This window comes from Penicillium hordei (genome assembly GCF_028827395.1).
Source record: "Penicillium hordei strain IBT 12815 chromosome Unknown utg000001l_segment0_segment0, whole genome shotgun sequence".
In the NCBI taxonomy this organism is placed as follows: domain Eukaryota; kingdom Fungi; phylum Ascomycota; class Eurotiomycetes; order Eurotiales; family Aspergillaceae; genus Penicillium; species Penicillium hordei.
Window position 1 is genome coordinate 7,869,490 of NW_026623142.1, and position 21,079 is coordinate 7,890,568.

The 21,079-nt window shown below is 47.4% G+C and overlaps 8 protein-coding genes across 8 annotated transcripts; 3 read left to right on the plus strand and 5 right to left on the minus strand.

Moving 5' to 3' along the window:
* Positions 1-81: 81 nt before the first annotated feature.
* N7537_002988 (uncharacterized protein) lies at positions 82-3,048 on the minus strand (the record flags this gene model as incomplete). The annotated part of the gene is made up of 4 exons (XM_056894046.1): positions 82-330; positions 389-493; positions 546-1,633; positions 2,586-3,048. 4 exons carry the CDS (start codon positions 3,046-3,048, stop codon positions 82-84), a joined length of 1,905 nt encoding a protein of 634 aa, XP_056759041.1.
* A 373-nt stretch (positions 3,049-3,421) lies between these two features.
* Positions 3,422-4,528, plus strand: N7537_002989 (ketopantoate reductase family protein; the record flags this gene model as incomplete). The annotated part of the gene is made up of 2 exons (XM_056894047.1): positions 3,422-3,629; positions 3,702-4,528. 2 exons carry the CDS (start codon positions 3,422-3,424, stop codon positions 4,526-4,528), a joined length of 1,035 nt encoding a protein of 344 aa, XP_056759042.1.
* Positions 4,529-4,796: 268 nt separating this feature from the next.
* N7537_002990 (amidohydrolase family protein) lies at positions 4,797-5,864 on the plus strand (the record flags this gene model as incomplete). The annotated part of the gene is made up of 2 exons (XM_056894048.1): positions 4,797-4,907; positions 4,974-5,864. The coding sequence occupies 2 exons, from the start codon at positions 4,797-4,799 to the stop codon at positions 5,862-5,864; spliced, it is 1,002 nt and encodes a 333-aa protein (XP_056759043.1).
* Positions 5,865-7,104: 1,240 nt separating this feature from the next.
* On the minus strand, positions 7,105-9,455 carry N7537_002991 (Hsp70 family protein; the record flags this gene model as incomplete). The annotated part of the gene is made up of 9 exons (XM_056894049.1): positions 7,105-7,134; positions 7,198-7,500; positions 7,560-7,782; positions 7,846-7,955; positions 8,005-8,104; positions 8,152-8,419; positions 8,482-8,548; positions 8,621-9,233; positions 9,286-9,455. 9 exons carry the CDS (start codon positions 9,453-9,455, stop codon positions 7,105-7,107), a joined length of 1,884 nt encoding a protein of 627 aa, XP_056759044.1.
* A 937-nt stretch (positions 9,456-10,392) lies between these two features.
* N7537_002992 (uncharacterized protein) lies at positions 10,393-11,740 on the plus strand (the record flags this gene model as incomplete). The annotated part of the gene is made up of 2 exons (XM_056894050.1): positions 10,393-11,107; positions 11,178-11,740. 2 exons carry the CDS (start codon positions 10,393-10,395, stop codon positions 11,738-11,740), a joined length of 1,278 nt encoding a protein of 425 aa, XP_056759045.1.
* Positions 11,741-13,523: 1,783 nt separating this feature from the next.
* On the minus strand, positions 13,524-16,376 carry N7537_002993 (uncharacterized protein; the record flags this gene model as incomplete). The annotated part of the gene is made up of 1 exon (XM_056894051.1): positions 13,524-16,376. The coding sequence occupies one exon, from the start codon at positions 16,374-16,376 to the stop codon at positions 13,524-13,526; it is 2,853 nt and encodes a 950-aa protein (XP_056759046.1).
* An 846-nt stretch (positions 16,377-17,222) lies between these two features.
* On the minus strand, positions 17,223-18,006 carry erg2 (C-8 sterol isomerase ERG2; the record flags this gene model as incomplete). Its single annotated transcript, XM_056894052.1, has 2 exons — positions 17,223-17,560; positions 17,634-18,006. The coding sequence occupies 2 exons, from the start codon at positions 18,004-18,006 to the stop codon at positions 17,223-17,225; spliced, it is 711 nt and encodes a 236-aa protein (XP_056759047.1).
* Positions 18,007-19,151: 1,145 nt separating this feature from the next.
* Positions 19,152-20,177, minus strand: N7537_002995 (S1/P1 nuclease; the record flags this gene model as incomplete). The annotated part of the gene is made up of 3 exons (XM_056894053.1): positions 19,152-19,721; positions 19,775-19,875; positions 19,937-20,177. 3 exons carry the CDS (start codon positions 20,175-20,177, stop codon positions 19,152-19,154), a joined length of 912 nt encoding a protein of 303 aa, XP_056759048.1.
* Positions 20,178-21,079: the final 902 nt, after the last annotated feature.

Sequence of the window (21,079 nt, forward strand, 5' to 3'; positions counted from 1 at the left end):
TAATGTCAGAACTAGAGTTTCAATAAATACAAAAGCGACGTCCAATTTCTCGTGCAAATATCCAGTTGTAAAAGTTTGTATCTAGATGGTCCGATGGCTAAGCTGATTCGCCGCCATTCTTCTATAACTCGGTGCCGTGGCAATCCTAGCCTTCTTACCCCAGATGAGAAGTGGGACGGGGAGCAAGAGGATAACAAACGAGAGAACCGCACACAGAATATGCAAGTCTCGCAGGCCCATCTTATTGACCCAAGGTGTCAGCACAAAAAGTACGATCACCGAGAAGATGTTTCGCATGAAAACCACTCCAACTAACGCGTCGCCGATAATCTAGAAGCCATCAAATTAGAAAGAGAACCCAAGCACTCAAAGTGAAAGAAGCACTCACGTCTTGATAGCAATCCATGAGATACGAAAGCGCAATTCCGCCAATGGCGGCAAGTGAAAATCCAAAGACTCCAAATCCGACAGCAAGAACAGCCCAATGCGCACCCTAGACAGTGTTAAAAAATATCCAAAATCTTTGTTTCGGATGCGTCACTCACATAGGCAAGGCCCATCCCGAATATTAGTATTCCCGTAGGACTGGTAATGGCAACAGGCAGAGCAAGCCACAGACGCATCTCCGGTTCGTAGATACCACCGTTGCGCTTGGATAACCACAAAATAGATTTATCGCTCAAATATCCACCGAAGGGGAAACCGAGAACGGCGCCAACAAATGGTGCCACATTCATCAGTCCAACTCCAACAGCATTGAAGTTATAAGGCGGTATAATCATGTAAGAAGCCTGTAGCGAAGTCAAGATAGCGAACCAGCTCAGCGTAGAACCATATGTAATAGCCACATAGGAAACAGCCGGGAAAGTGAAGAGCGTCACGATCGGTTGATAGTAGTGCGGCCACAGCGCTTCGTCGGTGACGGTCACCAAAGCCATTCGCTGGGAATAGGGTTTGATCGAAATATCCGAATTGGTATTTACGCGACTGGCGGACGTCTCCTGGGCGCTCTTTGAATCCACTGCGTCCCCATCTTTGTGTGATTTGGACTGTTCACCGGTCACTTGTGTATTCGCGGTAACATTGCGACCATCCAGACAGGGGATATATTTCGATTCCTCGAAAAGAAATATCACACAGAGTAGTGTGACTCCGAAGAAAATCACACACCACCACCACATCCACCTCCACCCTTGTGCAACCACGATGTATCCCGAAGCTACGGGACCAAGGGATGCGCCCGTAGACTGGATGATGGCATACCATCCGTTCATCGTGGCGTGCTGATGCACGAAGAACATGTCAGCGATGGTAATCTGCACGATGATCTCGCTGATCGCGCCGCCGATGCCGGATATCAGGCCGCTGCCCATTAGATCGCCGACGGTGGACATATTGGCTTGCCAGATGCATGCTGCGAACTGTAGGGAGATGCTGAGGATGTAGATTGGGCGTCGGCCGTATTTGTGGACTAGCGGCATGAAGAAGATGCAGCCTACGGCGAGGCCGCCGTAGTTGACGGCTGCGTTGGTGTTTAGAATCTCGATGGAGTAGTTGAGTTCTTCTTGCATTGGACCCCATGCTGTGAAGCCGATGTCGAGTTGTACGAAGGTCCATAGCACAAAGAAGCTTACTAGGGTGAAATTGAGGATTTTGCGAGATTTTGACCAATTCAGGGGGTCGTTTGGGTCGGATGATGGGGTGGGGAAGAGGACCAGTTGGTCTCCGGATTGGTGGACTGGCTTGGTTAGTCAAGTTGTACATGTTGTGTACTATTGTGGGTTACACTTACTATCCTCTAGTCTGACTGTTCCTGGAGCCCAAATGGTTCCATCTTGGTAAGTGTCATTCTCCATAGTTGAGAGTTGGATACTGAAGAGAAAAGTGAATTTGATGGAGCATGATAGGCATAATCGTCCGTCTATTTAAGCAATTCACCGATGTGCGCTTGCGGATACTCCATTGCATGTCTTATCAAGCTTGAATATAGACTGCGGGGAAGCCTCGAAGTCTACAGACGGGTAGACTTGATACGCCACTAGGTCGAATCAGGATGCGTTAAACATGCCGGCTTGGCGGGATTCGGGATTAACAGGATGTCTCAACCGCGGATTTTATTATTATTTTTGATCCACACATAGGCCTGTAGCTGCAAAATCGAAGATTTTGCCTCAGCTTAAGCTTCCAACGCCCGAAAAAAAAATTAGTTTCACCCCTGGAACGGTGATAAGCAAAGCGGCAATTCCCTAGAGCTCTATACCGAGCAACAGGAAATTCCCGAGGTCGATATCCTTCCAAAAACTATAAACAAAAAGCCAAGTCAAGCGACCTAGTCAAGCGACCTAGTCAAGCGACCTAGTCAAGCGACCAAATATACGCACGAAACATCTCTCGACTATAATCACTCCACGGGTAAACAGTAAGATCAAACTCCGGCTGCAACATCCTCCGATCCCTCTCGGTAAGTTGGAATTGGCGCAGATCAATACAACAAGGACACTGAGCAGTGCAATGGCCCCAACCCTTCCTCCTGTTCGGATCAGGCAGATTCTCACAACACTTGCACTCACGACCACAGCACCCACCCCGTCTCGCACAATCCTGGCGCAACCATTCACTCTTCAGATACCACTGCGGCTGCTTTCGAATCCACATATACCCGCTCTTGATGGGTCCCACGGGACAACCCCCTAGGAGCGTGTCGTATATCCGCTCGAGACGTGTGTACTCGTGGTCCAGAGCTATTAACTCTTCGATCAAATCTGGTAGAACGAATTTTCCTGCTTCGCTGGAGCCGTTGTGGAATTTATGGATCCACTTCTTGTGGAAGTTCTCACGTTGGGTGGTTTCACGTAGACGCTCTTCTGTCTCGATGATCGATTGCGCCCATCGGGATACCACGTCCCAGTCTGTCTCCCACCATATATGTCGCTTGCCGCGTATGATTTGCCAGTTGACCCATCTGCCGGAGGTTTCTGCGACATCTTGGACGTACTCGAGGAAGTCTTCGAGCGCTGAGAAGCGCATTTGCTTGACTGGGTTCTTCATTTTGGGTTGCGACTTTGGAAATGCATTTGGAAATGCATTTGGGAGGTGACTTGAGGTTATTTGGAAGGGTAGAGATGTTACTTACATCACTTTTTATCATCCGATCACTTGGTGTGGATATAGTTTGCACGTCCATGGTGAAACGTTGGTATAGTTTACTCCCGACCATTCTAAGAAGTGTGACTGAGTGAACAACAACCAAATCGGGTTCCAAGGTTCAAAGGATTTTGGCGTTATCGCCCAGTGAGGGGAAGAATGCTGATAAGGGGGAGACTCCGAGGTCGGAGCTCCCGTATTGCACGACGGCTTTGGTGGTTAAATGTAATTTCTTGACATTATATCCTCCAAAGTTATTAAACACAATCAGCCCAGCATGTCCCACGATACTGCTACGGCTAAGCGCCGAGTGTTGGTGATTGGATCAGGTGGTGTGGGGACGATGGTCAGCGTTGCCCTCGAAAGATCTGGACAGGCATCAGTCACTTCTGTTCTCCGATCCAATTATGAACAAGTTGTTCGGCACGGATTCGAAATCGAGTCTATCGACCATGGAAAACTGTCATCCTGGAGACCAAGCGCAAGTATGTAAACTCCCAAGGGTTGCAGGTCAAAACACAGCTAGCCAAGCCTATCCGAAGCTAACACATAGATAGTCGTCAATGCTGTTCCCCTAGCCGACGCTAATACCCCATTCGACTATGTGATCGTTACAATGAAGAACATTCCCGAAGTGAACAACATCCCCAAGATCATAGCCCCCGCCATAACCCCTGCTTATACAACGATCGTCCTATTCCAAAACGGTCTGTACATCGAACCACCAATAATCGCAGCATTCCCCTCGAACGTGGTATTATCAGCGCCGACTTTCATCGGCGCACACGAGCGCAACGGTCACGTTATACACGACGATCACGACAAGTTCTACATTGGCGCATTCCACAACCCATCCGTGGATGCGGCGATTGAGCGCACCAAGCTCGAAGAGTTCGCAGCAATCTATAACGGGAGCAAAGTGGTTAATGCCAATGTTGTCGATGATATCGTCTTCTATCGCTGGCGGAAGGTGCTCTGGAATGGAATTTTCAATCCCATGTGTGCTATCACTCAGCTTGACAGTGCTGCGGTTCGACGGTTCGGCGGCGAGCATAGTTTGATTCGGCCTGGTATGGCGGAGATGGCGGCCATTGCGAAGGCGGATGGGTATGATCTCGGGCCAGGGATTGTGGATGAGATGGTTGATGTTACTCCTCTCGAGTTGTCTTTCCGGCCTAGTATGTTGGTGGATGTGGATAAGGGGAATCCGATGGAGGTGGAGGTTATCCTGGGGAATGCTTTGCGTGTTGCAAGGGAGAAGGGTGTGAACACTCCGATCTTGGATAATACGTACCGGTTTTTGAAGCTCACTCAGGCGCGGCTGTTGGCTGCAAGGGGGTTAATTGTTGAGCCGAAGGAACTGCCAACAGTAGATCTGATATAGTCATTTGTCTAGACTGTGTTTCGGTTCAAAGATGTGTAGTTAGCCTGTTAGTTTCATTGTTCTACGGCATTGACAAGAACGAGAAGTGGTAACACAACATGTTCCCTTGTAGTTAATCTCGAGTCGGTAAGCAGTAAGCAACCGTGTTTCATGAGAAAATCGGTGAAGAATACGAACTAGAAATGTCGGTCTCAGTTGCGGGGATGCATGTAAGACTATAATACCAGCAACAATCCCCCCAACTCCATACATGCTCACAAGATCCAAAATGGATAGAATCGATGTTCACACTCATTGTGTGCCACCTTCGTATCGCGAGTATTGTCTACAGAATGACTTCGCAGGCAGAGGCCACCCAGATGGAATGCCCGCGATTCCAGTGAGTCCCTCTAAGCGTTAACACCACAACACATTGAATCCCCATGCTAAACACAATATAATGCAGGAATGGAGCGCCGAAGCACACATTGAACTAATGAACAACCTAAACATTAAAAAATCAGTACTGAGCATGTCCTCCCCGGCCACACACCTAACCCCGGGCAACGACGAAGAAGGCAGAACCATAACCCGCCGCGCCAACACGGACATGTCCAAGATCTGCGCCGATCACCCAAACCACTTCCTCTTCTTCGCATCTCTCCCCCTCCCAGACGTGGAAGGCTCCCTTGCAGAAATAGACCATGCACTAGACCACCTTGGCGCAGTGGGGTTTCAAATCCTGACCAATTCGCATGGCATCTACCCGGGCGATCAGCGCTTTAGTCGTGTTTTTGACAAATTGAGTGAGCGCAAGACTATCGTCTTTTTTCACCCTACTACCTGTCTTATCCGGCACGACGATGACTCACTTGAGAAGGTTACGCCACTTCCCGGTGTTGCTGCGCCTATTATGGAGTTCATGTTTGATTCGACACGGTCGCTTATGAGTTTGCTTACTTCTGGGACAGTTGACCGGTGTCCTGGGATTACTTTCGTGGCTTGTCATTGTGGTGCAACTTTCCCTCCCATTATGGAGAGAATCGCGGAGTTTTCGTCGATGGTTCCTTGGGCAGGTGATGGGATTAGCGGGGCGAGGATTAAACAGCTGTTGCAGACGCGTTTCTATTTTGATCTTGCCGGTGTGCCGTTCCCAGATCAGATTCATGGCCTACTGCGGCTGGTTGATTCGTCTAGGTTGCTGTATGGGAGTGATTATCCCTATACCCCTGCAGCGCTGGCTGAATCCCTGGCTCAGAGAGTGGATGATGGATTGCAGAGTCTATTTGGATCGGAAAGAACAAAACAGATTTTGTTGGACAATGCGCAGGATCTTCTTGGAGCAAACAGAGAATAGTCTAGGATTGCAAACAATTCATGATTAAGGAGAGGGACATTCTGATCTACAATAGAAAACTCATAATTTGGGCTGGTTGTAACCAAATATGGTAGAGATCCACCATTCCAGTTACAAACAAGCTGTGTAGTACCCATCGATAGGATTCCGAATGGTAAGCTTCTATAGATCCTGTCATCCGGAACGACGATATTAAATTAAATCTCACCCTGGACAGATTCAAGAATTATCATAAAACCGTTGGCATGGCGTAGGCCTAGTTGCATAGTTGATAATGATGGGCTATAAGCCACCATTTTTTCACTAATTGTAGATAACCGACAGATATCTATAACATCTGTGGGCAGTGGATTATCCATTGCACGGCGGATTGAGAGCAGTCCAGGGGAAACAACCTCGATATCAAGAGAGATTGCATCAATCTGAACCACAAACTTGTGTTGGGTATCTTTGATATCAAGTGAACATGGCAGATCTTCTTGCTTAAGGAGATAAGACGCACTTCCACTTTTGCTAGGGAAGCTTTCGCACCAGTTTTTCGAAAAGCCAGTGCTCGCAGGTTTCGTTTCATAGTCGGATTTAAGGCCCGATATGGGGGAATCGTGACGGAAATAAGGTTGTTGTGTAATATTTGAAGTATCACTCACTGTCGAGCCACTAGTTAGAGGTAAGAATGCAATGCTCTGCGCTGCATACTGGCTCGGAGGGCGAATATTGAACCCATTTCCCCGCCTCATGTTCTTTGGAACATCCTCAAACGAAAAATCCCCGGGAATATCGACGGCTTCCAAGAATTTCAGATCGATGGCAAGCTGGAAGCCTTGACGGTCGGGCAGGCCCCCTTAGCTACCATATAGCTTTTTACATGAGACTTTTTAGCGCCTTGACTAACTCCCAATGCTAAACTACAGACGATATATAAATCTCAGGGGAATTCTATGTTGGGCAGCCAATTGTTCTTAGAACCTTTAGTGGAAGAGTCGGCCCGGCCCGGCTCTTTTTGTCACTTCCTATTGGCTGTCGCTATAGATAATGATAATCACATAACAGAAGTAAGATTAGGGAAGATTACGTCTCTCTCACTTCTTCTCGTTTTGATAGAGGAACGGCCAATAGAATTGTTCACGGTATCTGCTTACAAGAATAATAATATTTGTCCGCAATCGCCACACAACGTCCAGTCCTGATCCCAAGGATAAGGAGGGCAATCCCCAGTACGCCAATTAAGTGCGCTAAAGATTCAGACACAGCCTTCAATCATAGAAAACAGCTACAAGTTACCAGTTATCGCTCATTGGAACTCCACTTCTGCTTTTCCCGATCCCAGACTCACTCCTTGATAATAGACTATGAACTCGTTCGAAGCCCCAGAAGGCACCATCTCGATTTCAAACGACCATCTTTTCACCCGCACGCCATCATTTCTCACGAGATCGGGAAGAGAATTAAAAGGGATGTGCTGGCGGTTAATGTTTACTGTGCATAGTTTGTGGACCTTCGAACTGCGCCTGGATGGTGGATTTTCATCATCACACTGGAAAATTTCCAGTTGGAAGGGTTTCACAAACTGGTCCTCATTTGTGTGGCACTCGTACCAGTCATGTCGAACAGGTTTTGCTTTCGAGACATCCCCACCCTAATGTGCAAGTTAATACAGACTGTCATATATCCTCATGGTTGGATTAGGGAAGAGACCTTTTGCATGTACCACTCCATCTGGTTCCCAGCCTTCCAGTTACCTTCCACTTCATCGTAGTATTTGTCCTCTGTCCGGTGTATATCAATGTTATACTCTGCGGAGTACTTAATACCTAAGCTTTGTCGTGCGATGGTTGACACGACAGTAAGATGAGAGCCAGCACCACCGTGTCCGGTTAAAAAGCCTTTAACAATGGCACCACGGCAGATAGCCGTACGACTAATAGACATACAATATCAGCATACTGCCTAGATATCATATTTGAGCAATGGTAACACTTACGGTGCCATGCCCATGGATTGTATAATCTCTATGCCGTGTTGCGCGTACTTCGCCGATAACTGGTTAGAGAGGTAAGGACTGCAGCCAAGTCCGCCGACAAGTATTATTTGCTGGTAATCTTTGAGCATCAATTTATAAACAAGGGCTATTCATACGAACTTTAACCGGAAGACCTTTCTCTCGTGTCTTGCTGAGTTGCTGGTCAATGAGCACCTCGATATCGGAGAAAACCGAGGTAAATGCCTTTTGAATATCGGAGCTAGATCCATCAGTCTTGGACTTAGGGGAAGGTGGATAGTTGCGAACCTTGAGAAGTGAATTCGCCCATTTTTGATAAAAGGCTTTCTGGATTGGTCATTAAGCTCAGCACCCTGAAAAGCCTCGGCAGGAACAGAAATAACGAGTTCTCGGACATCGGTGTTCGGCTTGTACGTCGGTTTGTAACCGTATTCCCACTGGTCTTTCAGTATAGATTTCACGCCTGTCGGGCTAAGTTTGTTCCATTGTCTTCCCAGACGATCTCTGCAGAGGGTCTCGAATGCCTCGTCGACAAAGATACCACCACAGAGACCACCTTGTCTCAGACATGTTAGCTATCGGTTACCAGCAACACATACTGGGAGGTCGGCTAATTACCAGTCCCTATCACTGCTTCATGCATCTCGATTGGATCCAATTCTCCAACTCGATAGGTGATGAGATCCTGCGAGATTATAGTTCATCAGCACGAAATATCCAGCTTCGCGCCTGTAGGCTTCAACATCCACCAACGTACCACAGTGCCTCCGCCAGCGTCGCAGATCACATAAACATCATCGGTCTCAATGTCATGTTCACGGCCACGTTCGCAGAGTGTTACAAGAGCAGCTGCCTCTGGCTCCGGAACAAAGGTGAGGGTCGTGGGGCCAATAGGACGGGCTTGTAAAATGCCAGCGTTCCGTGCAGCCTCTTCCATAGCCTTGCGCGCATAGTCCTTCCATATAGCAGGCACAGTAATGACAACGTGGAAAGTGAGCGCAGAAATGACCGACTTACTACGAAACATGTGAATTGTTTCCATGGTATGCTGCCACAATAATCGGAGGTAATCCGCGACCAAGTCCGTCGCCGTTTTACCCGTCTCTCGCATCAGCTTTCGTGCACGCAAGAGAGGTTCAGATTGATGCTGCTCTTCGGTCATGTCTTCATCACGTAAGAGCAGCAGCTTGAACCAACGCACAGGGTCCCCGTCATGTGGGATACCATATCCCCACATCACTTTTCCATTCTCATAGAGCAGCTCTGTAGGCGCTTTTGGTTCCTCTCTCGCGTGTTCAGGCCAATTGCTGATAATATTAATCTCATCTCTCTCAAAATCTTCCACCGTTGCCCATGCCACGCCTGAGTATCTGCACTTCTGTTAGTACCAGCTAATATGGGGATTGCACAACCGATGCTAACGTGGTTCCAAAATCAATTCCGATGACCAGAAAGTCGTCTAGGTCAGATTGCCTCTTCTTTCTAATTTTTCCAACTAAACCTCTGAACCCTCGTTCATTGCGGACTTCCGAGGTTTTTCGCAAAAAGCTCTCTTTCTCCCCGGATTTTGGTTTGCCCTTTCGGAGAAACATCGTGTGCACTTGGAGTAGTGTATAAAGGTCTGAGATGACTTGGACTGAGTGTATTAGAGCTTCAAGACTAAACAAAAGAACATGGAATATCGTGGGCTTCGAATATAAATTTAGCCGCTCGAGGTCACAACCTTTGTCACATGTACTTCCCAGGTTCGGATCAGCTTGCCCAATCTACATCTTACTGCATTATACTAGCGGCTTGGATAGGCCCATGTACCGTTTGCCAAAGCTGATGCATATCCATACTTCGTACGCTGGTAACACCTGCATATCTACAAGCAGCCCGAATTGCAATTCCCAATGTGATGCGGAGTACATGTCTTTGGGGGTTGTTGGCGCTTCTCTTCATCGGTGATTGGATATATTAGTGAGGCTTAGCGAAAATACGGGAATCTATTTCATATGTTCCAAGGTTAACGCCCGGGCCTTTATTTGCTTTTTCGAATAAACATAACATTAGCATGTAATTGTGGTGTATGCTACTACCCCTCTCCCACCCCTTTTAGTACATCTACTTCGACTCATCGTGGATGGACTACTCCGTACCTCGTACAAAGTACTAGCCTTTACCAAAATATGGGGCGCGTATTCATTTTGGGGGGGCTGTTGACCCGGGTGAAAGGCGCTGTACGGAGTGGCATAGGATTGGATGCCTCGTTTCAAGAGTTGGGAAGATAACACGGACCCAAAGGATTTGTCTGTGTTGGATACTAAGCTGTCGGCCTTTATGGTGTGCTCGGTGCCAAGTACCTTTTGGTCGTTGGGGCATGTCCTGGATTGTCACGCTCTCTCCATCAGAGGAGTTGTGAACTCTGCGGCTGAGTACGGACCTCAGGGGTATTCCTAGATACAGACTAAAGTCACGCTCCATCTCCCTGTCTTCTTCCCACAGATTCATTCACATTTACTGCCCTCACGGCTATCACTCGAAAACATGGCAGATATAGTGTCGGATTTACCACAAGTTCCTCCAAATTCCTTACCCCCTTTACCACCACGGCCAGGTCCACGCAATGAGGACAACATATCTCTGAAGCAAGAAGAACTGGCGCCTTATAGGCCTTATAGTAGAGGAACGACCGACGATGTTAGCCCACCAGCCTCGGATTTTGCAGCAACTGCGACTTCGCAACCTGCAGATCAGGTTCCTTTCGTTCAATACAATGACCTCGTCCAGGAACTAGCAAAGGCGAAGAACGACCTCAAAGAGGAGAGGCAGGCACATTGGCAGACCACGTTGGATCTGAGACAGAAAGAGCAGACCGCGGCTGAATTTCAACGATATTGGCGGGACGCGATCAACGAACTGAACCGATACCTACGTCTGAGTCATGGTAACAGCCAAATGACCGATGATATCTTGGTACAACATGTAAATCATCTGCGGCAAAGTATAACGGCATTCTCAGCGCAGTGCTTCAGCGACAAGCTTCACGACTTCAGGGCCTTAAAATACGGATATGGCCTCTTCAAAGAGCACATAGCAATATCGCAGAGTGAATGGGAAGGCTATATGCGCTCTGCTAGCCTGCGCGCGAACCTTATCCAGGCCTTTCTATGGGGTTTCATCAATAGCGAGATATTTGGTAAATTCTGCTGGATGACAGACAAGTCGGGGTCAAGCGTATATCATATGTACGAATCATTCGGTCAGTATTATGTGGCTTGGATCCACGTTGCACATATTCAACGTATAAAGCTAACGTACATGTTCCACAGGCCAGCTCTACGAGGAATCGGAGGACTTGGTTCCGGATGCACGACAAAAGTGTAGCATGTGGCGAGCAAATACATGTAATTTGATGCTCGACACTATGGAATTACAACGGGACGAAGTTCATAACGATCCACCGGAATGGGTGGAGAGTGTTGAAACTGTCAGCAAGGTCCTAAGTTCATTCTCGCGAGCGAAATTAGCCACCATACGGGACAGATTGCAGGAGCTATTTGCGATTAGTATAAGTCTGGACCAAGCAATCAGTAGGCAAGTTGCCATGATTACCTGGGACTTTGGTTCACAAATACCCAGCCCATTTGACCCGACACGCATGGTACTCGAGGGTGGATCTCAGCCGGAAGGTGAGAAGCTGGTCGCGAGGCTGGTACTTGCACCAGGTCTTCTCAAGCGCGGCAGAGCGTCAGGGGACAGGTTTGACGAGACCACACGACTCCTAAATACGATGGTCTCTTGTGAGTTTCCGGTGTATAGGGTAGCCCGTGACCAATCCCACGGAGGTCCGAGTCTCAAGCCCAAATGGTTAGATAGGCGCCGGGGTAATTAGGAACAGAAATGATTGTGGATTCGAATTATGGATGACTGTTTTCTTTCAATGTTAGTTTCAAAATCTCGATTCAGCCTTCATGACAGGGATAGGAAGCAACATTGAATAACAGAAAATGAATTGCTCCAATGCATATATAGAGTGACGTATTCTAGGCTGTGTGAAAAATCATACGCATATCAACAGCACCCTGACTTTACTCAGTGCTAAGTGGAAATATGACGAAACTCACTAGTGCCTCTGCAAAAAAGAAGTTAGCATATCTCTAGAGCGTCAGCACCTTCAACTTACCCTCTGCTTCTTTTTCTTTCTCTCTGCAACCACGTAGCGATATACGTGCAAGTTATGGTAGTAAATGTTGGTCTCAAGAATCTTGTTGCGACGAAGCGATTGTAGTTGCTTTGTTTGTTAGGCCTTTACTCCTTTGTATATATATCCTATCTTTGAATGCCTTTTCATGGATGTGTACATATCAACCCATACCTTCTATCCTATAGGACGTTGTTTTGCAACTTCAGTTGGCTGGGCCTTGAAGGCCTGCCCGGCACAAGGGGAGCTATCTCCACTACCACCCTCAGTCTATAGGAACCGAGCGAGCATGCCTCCGTTCTGCCACTCTACCCGTTTCATATAAATTCCCTCTGTGCAGCATCCGGTCATTCAACTGGGGAGTTATCTTGGTTATCTCGATCAAGGAACCGAACCTCCGAGTTATTTACGCCTTCCTATTCATCCTGTATCGCCATTTTCTTTGAATGGAGGAGTCATCCACTGACATTTGCGACCCGCTTACAACTCCCAATAAATGGCTTTGTAAACAACCCTGGAATGCAAGTTTGACAAGAGAGAGGAGAGAAAAGGAGGACATGTGGTATTGTCTACAAACAAACTGAAGCCAGCTAAATGGCCTATGAAAGCCTGGCAAACAAGGTACATAGGAATTTATCTCCCTCTACTTTTTCTTCTCACCTCCCTAGTCTCTTATTTCTCATTCTTCTTCCACCATGGTTTTACTTAAGAAGTCCAACAGTTGGTAGAAATGATGCTTCCTGCAGAGATCCAACTTCACATCTTTCGATAAGTGGTGGACATTTTGCCTTGGGAGGATTCATGGAGGGCAAGACATGTGAGCAGTACGTCAATTTCTTCGGTTAGGGTGAGAAAAATGTGTCACCGCTTGATGCGGCACTGGAACTCCGATCACCTCATCGCGGAGAAGGAATTACCCATGAAATGGAGAGGAGCAACCCAGTTGTCGAGTTTCTTCTATAGAACGGGGTCAACCCGAATGGATGTGTGGAGCCAGTGGTTTGTGGAAGCAATCGCGACTGAAAACATCCCCGGCGGCCTCAATGCTATTCGAATATGGCGCTACAGTGGATAAGGACCGCATTCTATTACTTATGATGAACGAGACCGATTCTAATTGGACCGATTTATTACGACTTATGAAGATCATCACTTAGGGAGGATTCATAGATATCGGCAGATTTATCAGTTCATCAATATCAAATCATTCATACGAAAGAATTTCCTGATGAGAAAAGAACAAATGACTACACACGTAGCATGGCGATAGAAGGTGGTCGTATGCCATTTCCTGTACTTTTGGAAAAAGAATGGTATGAGAGTTTTCCTTCCATTTCAAAGCTATCCAATATTTTTGTCTTTTTCCCCTTTTTTTACTTCAACCCCAAGGAAATACTATCATTCCATAAGCAATCTCGTAAGCAAATGTGTAAGAACCGATATTGAAGTCCACCTTCTCCACCGAGTTCATCTCTTAGATCATATCAACAATCTCATCACGGAGTGATTCAATAATAGCCGCAGGTGAACCTCGATCCCGCATCTTCTTCAACTGGAGTGGAACCCACTCGGAAGCCTTGGCATGCACAAGTTCCCAAACAGCCCTCAAACCCGGATGTTTCTTCTGCAGCCATCCCATCGCGAGCAGCGTAGCGAGAACAGTCGCCTCATCGCCATGCGGGAACCCTTGTTCAATCCGTCGATTGACACTGTGGTACATTGTGACCAACTTTTTGGTTGTTGAGTTCATGTTACACTCCAAAAGCTCGAAGAGCTCGTCCGACCACATCCAGCTGCCTTCAAAGGTTTGCAGCTGAATAAGCTCGTGCATTCTCATCTGCGAAGTTTTGGTCAAACTAGGAGTCGGGGGTGTTGCAACTGATCTCATTTGGTGCAGCATGCCACCAAGCCTTGGAGCTGCAGGTGATGCAGTTGATCCATAGAGAGGCATCGGGAATCCAGGTTCCATGGGTGCAGGTGCTGGAACTTTGGCTTGCACCATACGCATTGGAGCTGCAGGTAATGCGGTTGTGCGACACAGACGACTTGAATCTCCAGGTCCTATGGGTGTAGAAGGTGCTACTTGGGAGTTGGAAGTGTGGTGGGTTCCAACATACTCAGAAAATGCCTGCATCTGGGGGACACCCCAACCATGTACACCGCCAGTGTGTGTAGGTCCAGGACCCAAGAACCTAACAGACCGTGACATGGGAGAAACACGCTCTACGGCATGTTCCTTCAGCGTATGCTGTTCGCCTTGTTGTTCTGAAGAAGAAGAGCTGCGCTCTTCCAAGGCCACGAACGAGCAGTATTTCCCAGTGACCTGGAACTTGATTCCCAGGTTCTGGCATTCAAGCTCTGCAAGTCTCTGCTTTGTGTCGGCGTGGAACTGTTTGAGTTTGTTTCCTTTCTCGTCTTCGGCATGAGAGAGCCAGCCGTGTCCCTCTTCCAGCTCGATCACGGCCTTTCGCGAAGCCAGGTGATGAATTGTTTCGCCGATTCCGATGTCATAGATCGGGATTCGCAGCTCCAGTAGACCATCGTTGGAAGTAGCAGTGAACTTCAGCGACTTGGGGATCTTCTCTGGCGAATGCGGGTCCATAAGGAGGAAGACATTTGTCCTGATGAATGGGTACAGAGGTGGGATGTTGTAGGGAGCTTGGATTGCTCTTGGAGGGGTGAGAGTGGGAAGGGTTCCAGTTGCTCTCTTTTCGGCATCAGCATTCATGTCGGATTCCTGGAAGTTCCCATCGTACAACAGAATTGGCTGCGATGAGCTACGTGTTGTTCCTTCAATGGAAATGTCTCCACCTCCCTCCTTCTCTTTGCCCTCCGCCTCAATATCGGTAAAGTTCTCAGTATCACTCACAAAGTCGAAATCAAGCTCTGTTTCGGTTTCATATTCAATTTCGAGTTCGAAGTCGTGGATATGAGGGGTCAGGGCACCCTTGAGCATGCGGACGACCTTGCGATCGAGTTCTTCGTACTCCGTAACCGACTGGCAGAATCCATTTCCGACTCTTGCAATCCCCTCAATCAAAGAGTGAGATGCTGCTTCCCCAATACCAAGGGAGAAGAACCGAGCAGAATTGTCGGCAGCTTTTTCGCGGACGAAGTCGAACAAACGGTCCTGCTGGTAGATCTGTCCATCAGTGAGGATCAATACATCCAAATCTTTGAAATTGAGTCGATTTTGAACAGTTGCCATGACCGCTCCTTGCATCTCCGTGCCACCCATATTCGCTTCGACATTGTCAGCAAAAGCCAAAGCTTGCTGCAAGCTGGATGCATCGTACACCTTGCTCGTTGGCCACATGAACGAGTAGGAATTTCCGAAAGAGCAGATATTGAAGCAGATACCGACAGGCAAAGACTTCAGAAAAACCTGGAGTGCAGATCTCAAGGTTGGGATTTTGTGTCCCATGCTCCCACTTCTGTCAATGACAAAGACCACCTCGGGATTAGCCGGTCGGAGGCTGAACTTTGGCACAAGGGTTGCCATCAGGGCTCGTTGGTTAGGGATGGCTGGATGTCTTTCAAGCAATGCGCACGGTGTATCAAGCCCATCTGCTTTGATGAGAACGACAAAGTCTTGTTCCAGCACCACGGATGTATTTCTCTGCTGATGAATCACAGACGCAGATGCTTGCGATGGTTCAAAGGTAGTGGACGTTGCTGGCGTAGAAGAAACACGGCCGAGAGAGACCTCGACCCGGTGGCTTGGGGATACCAGTTCCCGGATCACCAAGCTCTTCTCCATCTGAACATCGACGGTGATAGACATCCCCTGAAGGTTGGTTGACAGACCAAATGAAGATAATTGAGTTGAATCGTAAGACTGTCCAGTTCCATAGCGAGGAGCGATGGTGCTTGGCAGTGTGTAGCGAATGCCATCAGTCTGAGAGTCTTGTTTCAACTCTCCCACGAAAGTAATATCGACGTTGATCTTTCCACGAGGGGGGGCCTTGCCGAGTCGAATAACGAAAACATCATTCATGGAGGTGTGGTCCATAACAGCAGCAGTCTGATCTTGAGCCACCGCATTTTGGTAGTCTGCATTGGCTTGGGACTTGGTTTTCACTTTGCTGTGCAGCAGACGAGATCCAACCTTGCAGTCGAAACCGACAACACTGACCCCATCGTAAAGAGGGAAGTGGTAGGATATCTCTTCGATGACCCTGTCAGATGGGTTGATAAAGGCCTGTGTCAAGGTTGTACGGGCTGCAGAGGAGAGGATAGTTGCATGGGCCTTGAGTGAGACCTGCGGGAGATACTGAGGTTGCCAGTTACCAGGCTCGTACCAAAGGCATCCAGAGTAGCCAGCCATGATGGGCTATCACACTGGAGCGAAACAAGGACAGCAAAAGTAGTGTGCGATAAAATGCGATGTGTTGAGTACTGGTTTTAATAGATAAATCAAATATGAAGAAGAAGAAGAAGAAGAAGAAGAGAGGTGCAAGCAAACTGCAAACTTATATAAAGTTATTTGTACAGGCACCCAGCTCGGAGAGTGCCCTCCCGTTTGCTGCCTACGCTTCAGCAAATGCTTATTTTGACAGACAATTTACTTTGGAGATAAATTTAATAATACTCATTTGATTCACAGGGATCTACTTAGGTAGTATCAGGTATATGATGACTGAATTACACTTTGACCACTTCGGAAACTCTGGATCCTGAGTCTTAACTACAAATTCTGCATTTTATATGGCCAAGCACATGCTATTAGTTAAAGTGTCTTTGTTTCCAAGGGTAGAGTTAATATATCTTCATTTGTAGTGGATTCGTGAACCATCCAGGTAAAAACAAACAGGAAAGAGTTAGTGCTTTCACTGAGCATACACATTTGGCTAGGTCACTTAAAACTACATAAACCTCTCGCGATCTACTAGGGACCGTTGGTGGTATTACGTTGAGAGTATCGATTCCATACTTTGACCATGCCTCAATTCCAATGATCAATGTTGCAAAAGCAGCTCGACAACCTCAGCCGATGATTTCATTAAAAAAATGTGCTACTACCAGTTAAGCATTCACCATATCCAATAAATTTTACAACCAAAACGGCACCTCGCCAGGTTCCCAACCAATGCCCATATCATACATTCCACATAGACCTCATGAATTCAACTGAAGTCTTCCAGATCAACAAACCCCAAAATTTTACACACAATTACAGCTTGTACTGCAACAAGTTGCCGACCATCTCACGGGCAGTGATGCGTGTGGTAGCCCACAAGGTCGGGAAGTCCAGAGTGCTCGAGAAGGTATCGGCGTAACCGAAGAAGAGCATGGGAGGGATCCAGCCACGGGCGTATTCCAGCGCGAAGCAAGACTCATCCATCTTGTACTGCTTGACCTCGCCGCGGACCAGGTGGTGCACGCTACCGGGCGGGTAGACCTCGGGCTTGAACTCTCCGGGGACGTAGGCGAGCTGGGTACCCTGGAGGATGTTGAAGTAGTCGTCAGCAGTGTGGCGACCAGAGTGGCCTTCAGTTCCGATAGCGGTACCTGCGCAGAAGTAAATATGGTTAGAAGGGGAAATGGAAATGGTGGTAGACATTGTTGCGGGCGTAAAACTCACCGAAGACAATCAGGTACTCGGTGATACTGGCGTGAATCACGTACATGGCGCCCATAGCGCCGCCGGCGTTGTTGAATACCCACTCCTCCTGGGTGCTCAGGTAGTTGGCGCCGACCTTCTGCTCCAGCTCGGCGACGATGAAGTTGACGATAGAGCGGGTGTCCTCGCCGTGGGCGCTGATGGCGCGCTGAGACACATCGTGCAGGTGCTCCGGGTCGAAGATGTAGAATTGCTCAAGGCGCGCATCGAGGTATCTGTAGACGGCGGAGAACAGGGCCAGGAAGATGGTCAGGTAGCTGAGGGTCTTGAGGGAGAAGCAGCGGCAGCGACAGCCGGAGCTGGAGCTGGAGGACTTGGAGGATTTGGAAGGCATCTTGGGATTGGGGAAGGGTCCTAGAGTAGCAAAAAGAGGCAATCGAGCATTTAAATTTATTTTCCGCCCCTGGCGAAAACCCCGGAGTTCCACCCGGGTGGGGCACCAAAGCAAAACAATTGATTAATAGTTAAACACCCTCGCTTTGGTTCAATTCATTACTACAAAGTACAGTCTATATGGATCAATTCCTTGCTCAAATATGTCTCATTTCTTGCTTCAATACATGCACCTCCCATGTACTGGGTGTCTACTTTGTAGGGTGTTTGAAATGCGTTTGTAGATATGTTTGTATCTGTTTGCATTGTTTATTTTGGCTGACGCATCAACAGCCCATGCCGGATGCTCGCGATCCGAATTGGCGTCTCTTTCATTGGTCAATTGTCCTTGTTATCCCCCTTCAGCAATGATGTTGCCTCCATATATTTATTATACGGAGTACACTATCCAAACATCTAACCGTGCCAGGCCCACCAGCAGCTACCTGGCATTAGAAATACAGGATGATTACATATCATCTACTCCGTACCTAGGCACTATACAAAAGTGCATATTACAGATAGTCATCAATGTCCGCACAAATTGTTGAAATGGCGGGTTTTGTCATTTTACTTAGAGTCGTCAACATCGGTCATCTGTTGTTCGTACTGTTTGAACTCTCAGGTGTCACATTCTCCCATAGTAGTAGATTAGCTCTCTTTCCTCCTACATCCATCTTTACAACTATCACAAATCCACAATACATTAGTTACATTGTGCTGCTTCATGATCTCATCTACTCTGTAGACTTCAACACGTACACCAGCTTTCCGTCAAGTAACCTAAGCTATTGGCTCAATTTGTACTTTAGAGTTCGATGTAACATCGCCTTTTTTCTCACTTTCCCTTCTTATAGAGCCCATTTGTGCTATGATCCGTTGATCGCCCTTTCAACCTTATTTGACGTCTTCTGATGATTATCTGTCGTGTGGGATTTCTGCAACTAAGTTTTTTAAAAAGAATATGTAATACAATTTCATAAGATACGGCGCAAAAAAGCCACTTTTGATGGCATAACTCCTGCTCTCTTATACGAAAATTGTACAGAGCCGTCGTAGGGCCATCCCGCCATGAGACCACCCTAGAATAATCCAGTCTCATGGACTTCAGAGATCTCTCATCCGATCCCCCTGGACAACAAGCGCAGTTTTGGCGCGACTCTTCTCGGCAAGGGCATTGATCCAGGTTGCCAGACGCACGCCTGCTTTAAAGATTTGTTCCGCAATGACCGGCGCGGCATCGTCATAGTATTCGCCCGCAAGATCTTCGCCGTTAAGATACGGAAGCCCCTTTTTGAAAACAACGGCACAGTTCAAACGATTTGTCTCCTCTGCCCACTGCTTAACACATGTCTGGGGGTTGGTCACATCCGCACATTCGACAGCGGTCGTGGGTCTGTGTATGTTCTTTTGGACGAGATGCTTCGCCCACTTTAGGGATGCCACTTTTTCGTCGTTATGCTTGAGTCGATGTTTGATGCCGTTGATCTTGTGTGGCATGTCTGTGTCCCAGATACTGTGAAGATTATCTTTGTGGCCGTCAAAACAGACCATCACCTTATTTCCTCCTTCCTCATAACCTTCCACATGCAAGGGCATATGAAGGTCCCCAAAGAAGTGGAGCAAGAACATGATAGCTTCTGTTTGGTTGAAGCTATCATCATTCACTTGAACGGTCTACTGCCAATTAGATTGCGACCAAAATTACCACGGGCAAATGGGAGCCTAACCATATCTTCTATGGCCGAGATGATGCAGCCTTTCGTGCTTTTGCAATCCTGTGGGAGGGATGATATATTACAGGTATTCCGCAGGGGATCATCCTTCACATCTACATTTTCACGGACAATCAACATTTAACGATAATCCATCTAGTGAGAATTATGACATACCCACATAATGCCAAGGTTTGGTCTCAGGATGCTTTCGTTTGATTTCATCGGCCCATGTGGCCGCGTCTGAGATGTCGAACTGCTTGTTCTGAGGCAGGAGATTATTGAGAAACTTTGTGCCCTGCTCGGTGAGATAGTACTCAGCTAGATATGCAACAGTACGATGGCCGACATCTCCCCATCCAAGAGTCGGCCCACAAAGAAGATACCAGACGGATAAAATTGCAACGCCAGAAACCATTTTGGTTCTGGTGACGACGGGATTTCTTTTACTGGGCGCAATGGTACTCTCATAAGAGTCGAAATATTATCCGACGTAGATATTGAATCGTCTAGTATTGCGACTATCCTTTTATATGTAGGTGAATAATCCATGTCAAACACCCATAGTCTGGGTAGCTATTTGCTATGAAGTCATGATCCTCTACGCGATCTAGATTTTACAGACTCTATTATTGTAAAAGCAATCTAAACTAGCAGTAGGACCCAATATAGGGAATATTGGTACGTGCTAAACTTTTTAGAGTCGGCAATTTTCGAGATACGTATTATCGTAAAGTGGCGGCTTAACCCAACCAACCTTCTTCAAATTCATCCAACTCCTTGTTAATATTGCTGCAATCTTTCTCGCTGAAAACAGCTTATCTAGCAGGTCAGGTGGTTTGTAAAAAGAAATAGCAAGAATAACTTTCTACGGTTCTAGGGGCGTATTCCAACCCACGGATAGATCTTCTTGGCATGCAGCATGCTCAGTTAGTCTAGAACGATAAAGGCTTTCTCTGGGGCCATGTAACTGACATGTATAGGTGCTGGAGGAGGAGGCGTCATTGATAAGAATTATAGTCTATTTACCTTTAACAATGGCTTTAGGATTCCGCGGTCATTTTAAAGAAGATTTAGGGTCAGCTTGGCACTAAGCCCAATTGCTATCATCCAACCATGGGGACTGAAGAGTAGCGCACATAGGCGTTCATAGAAATAGTTCTAGGCCTTTGAACTATGCTTTGCAAATTATCCTAGCCTGATAAGTAGGGGATTGATTGGGGGCTATCCCGCGGGTTCTCATATTCTCCCTGCTCGCCGTTAGAATAGCCGGGAACGAGCCCAGGTCCTGGCGGCTTTTGGGTAACGGGTAGCCCCGTA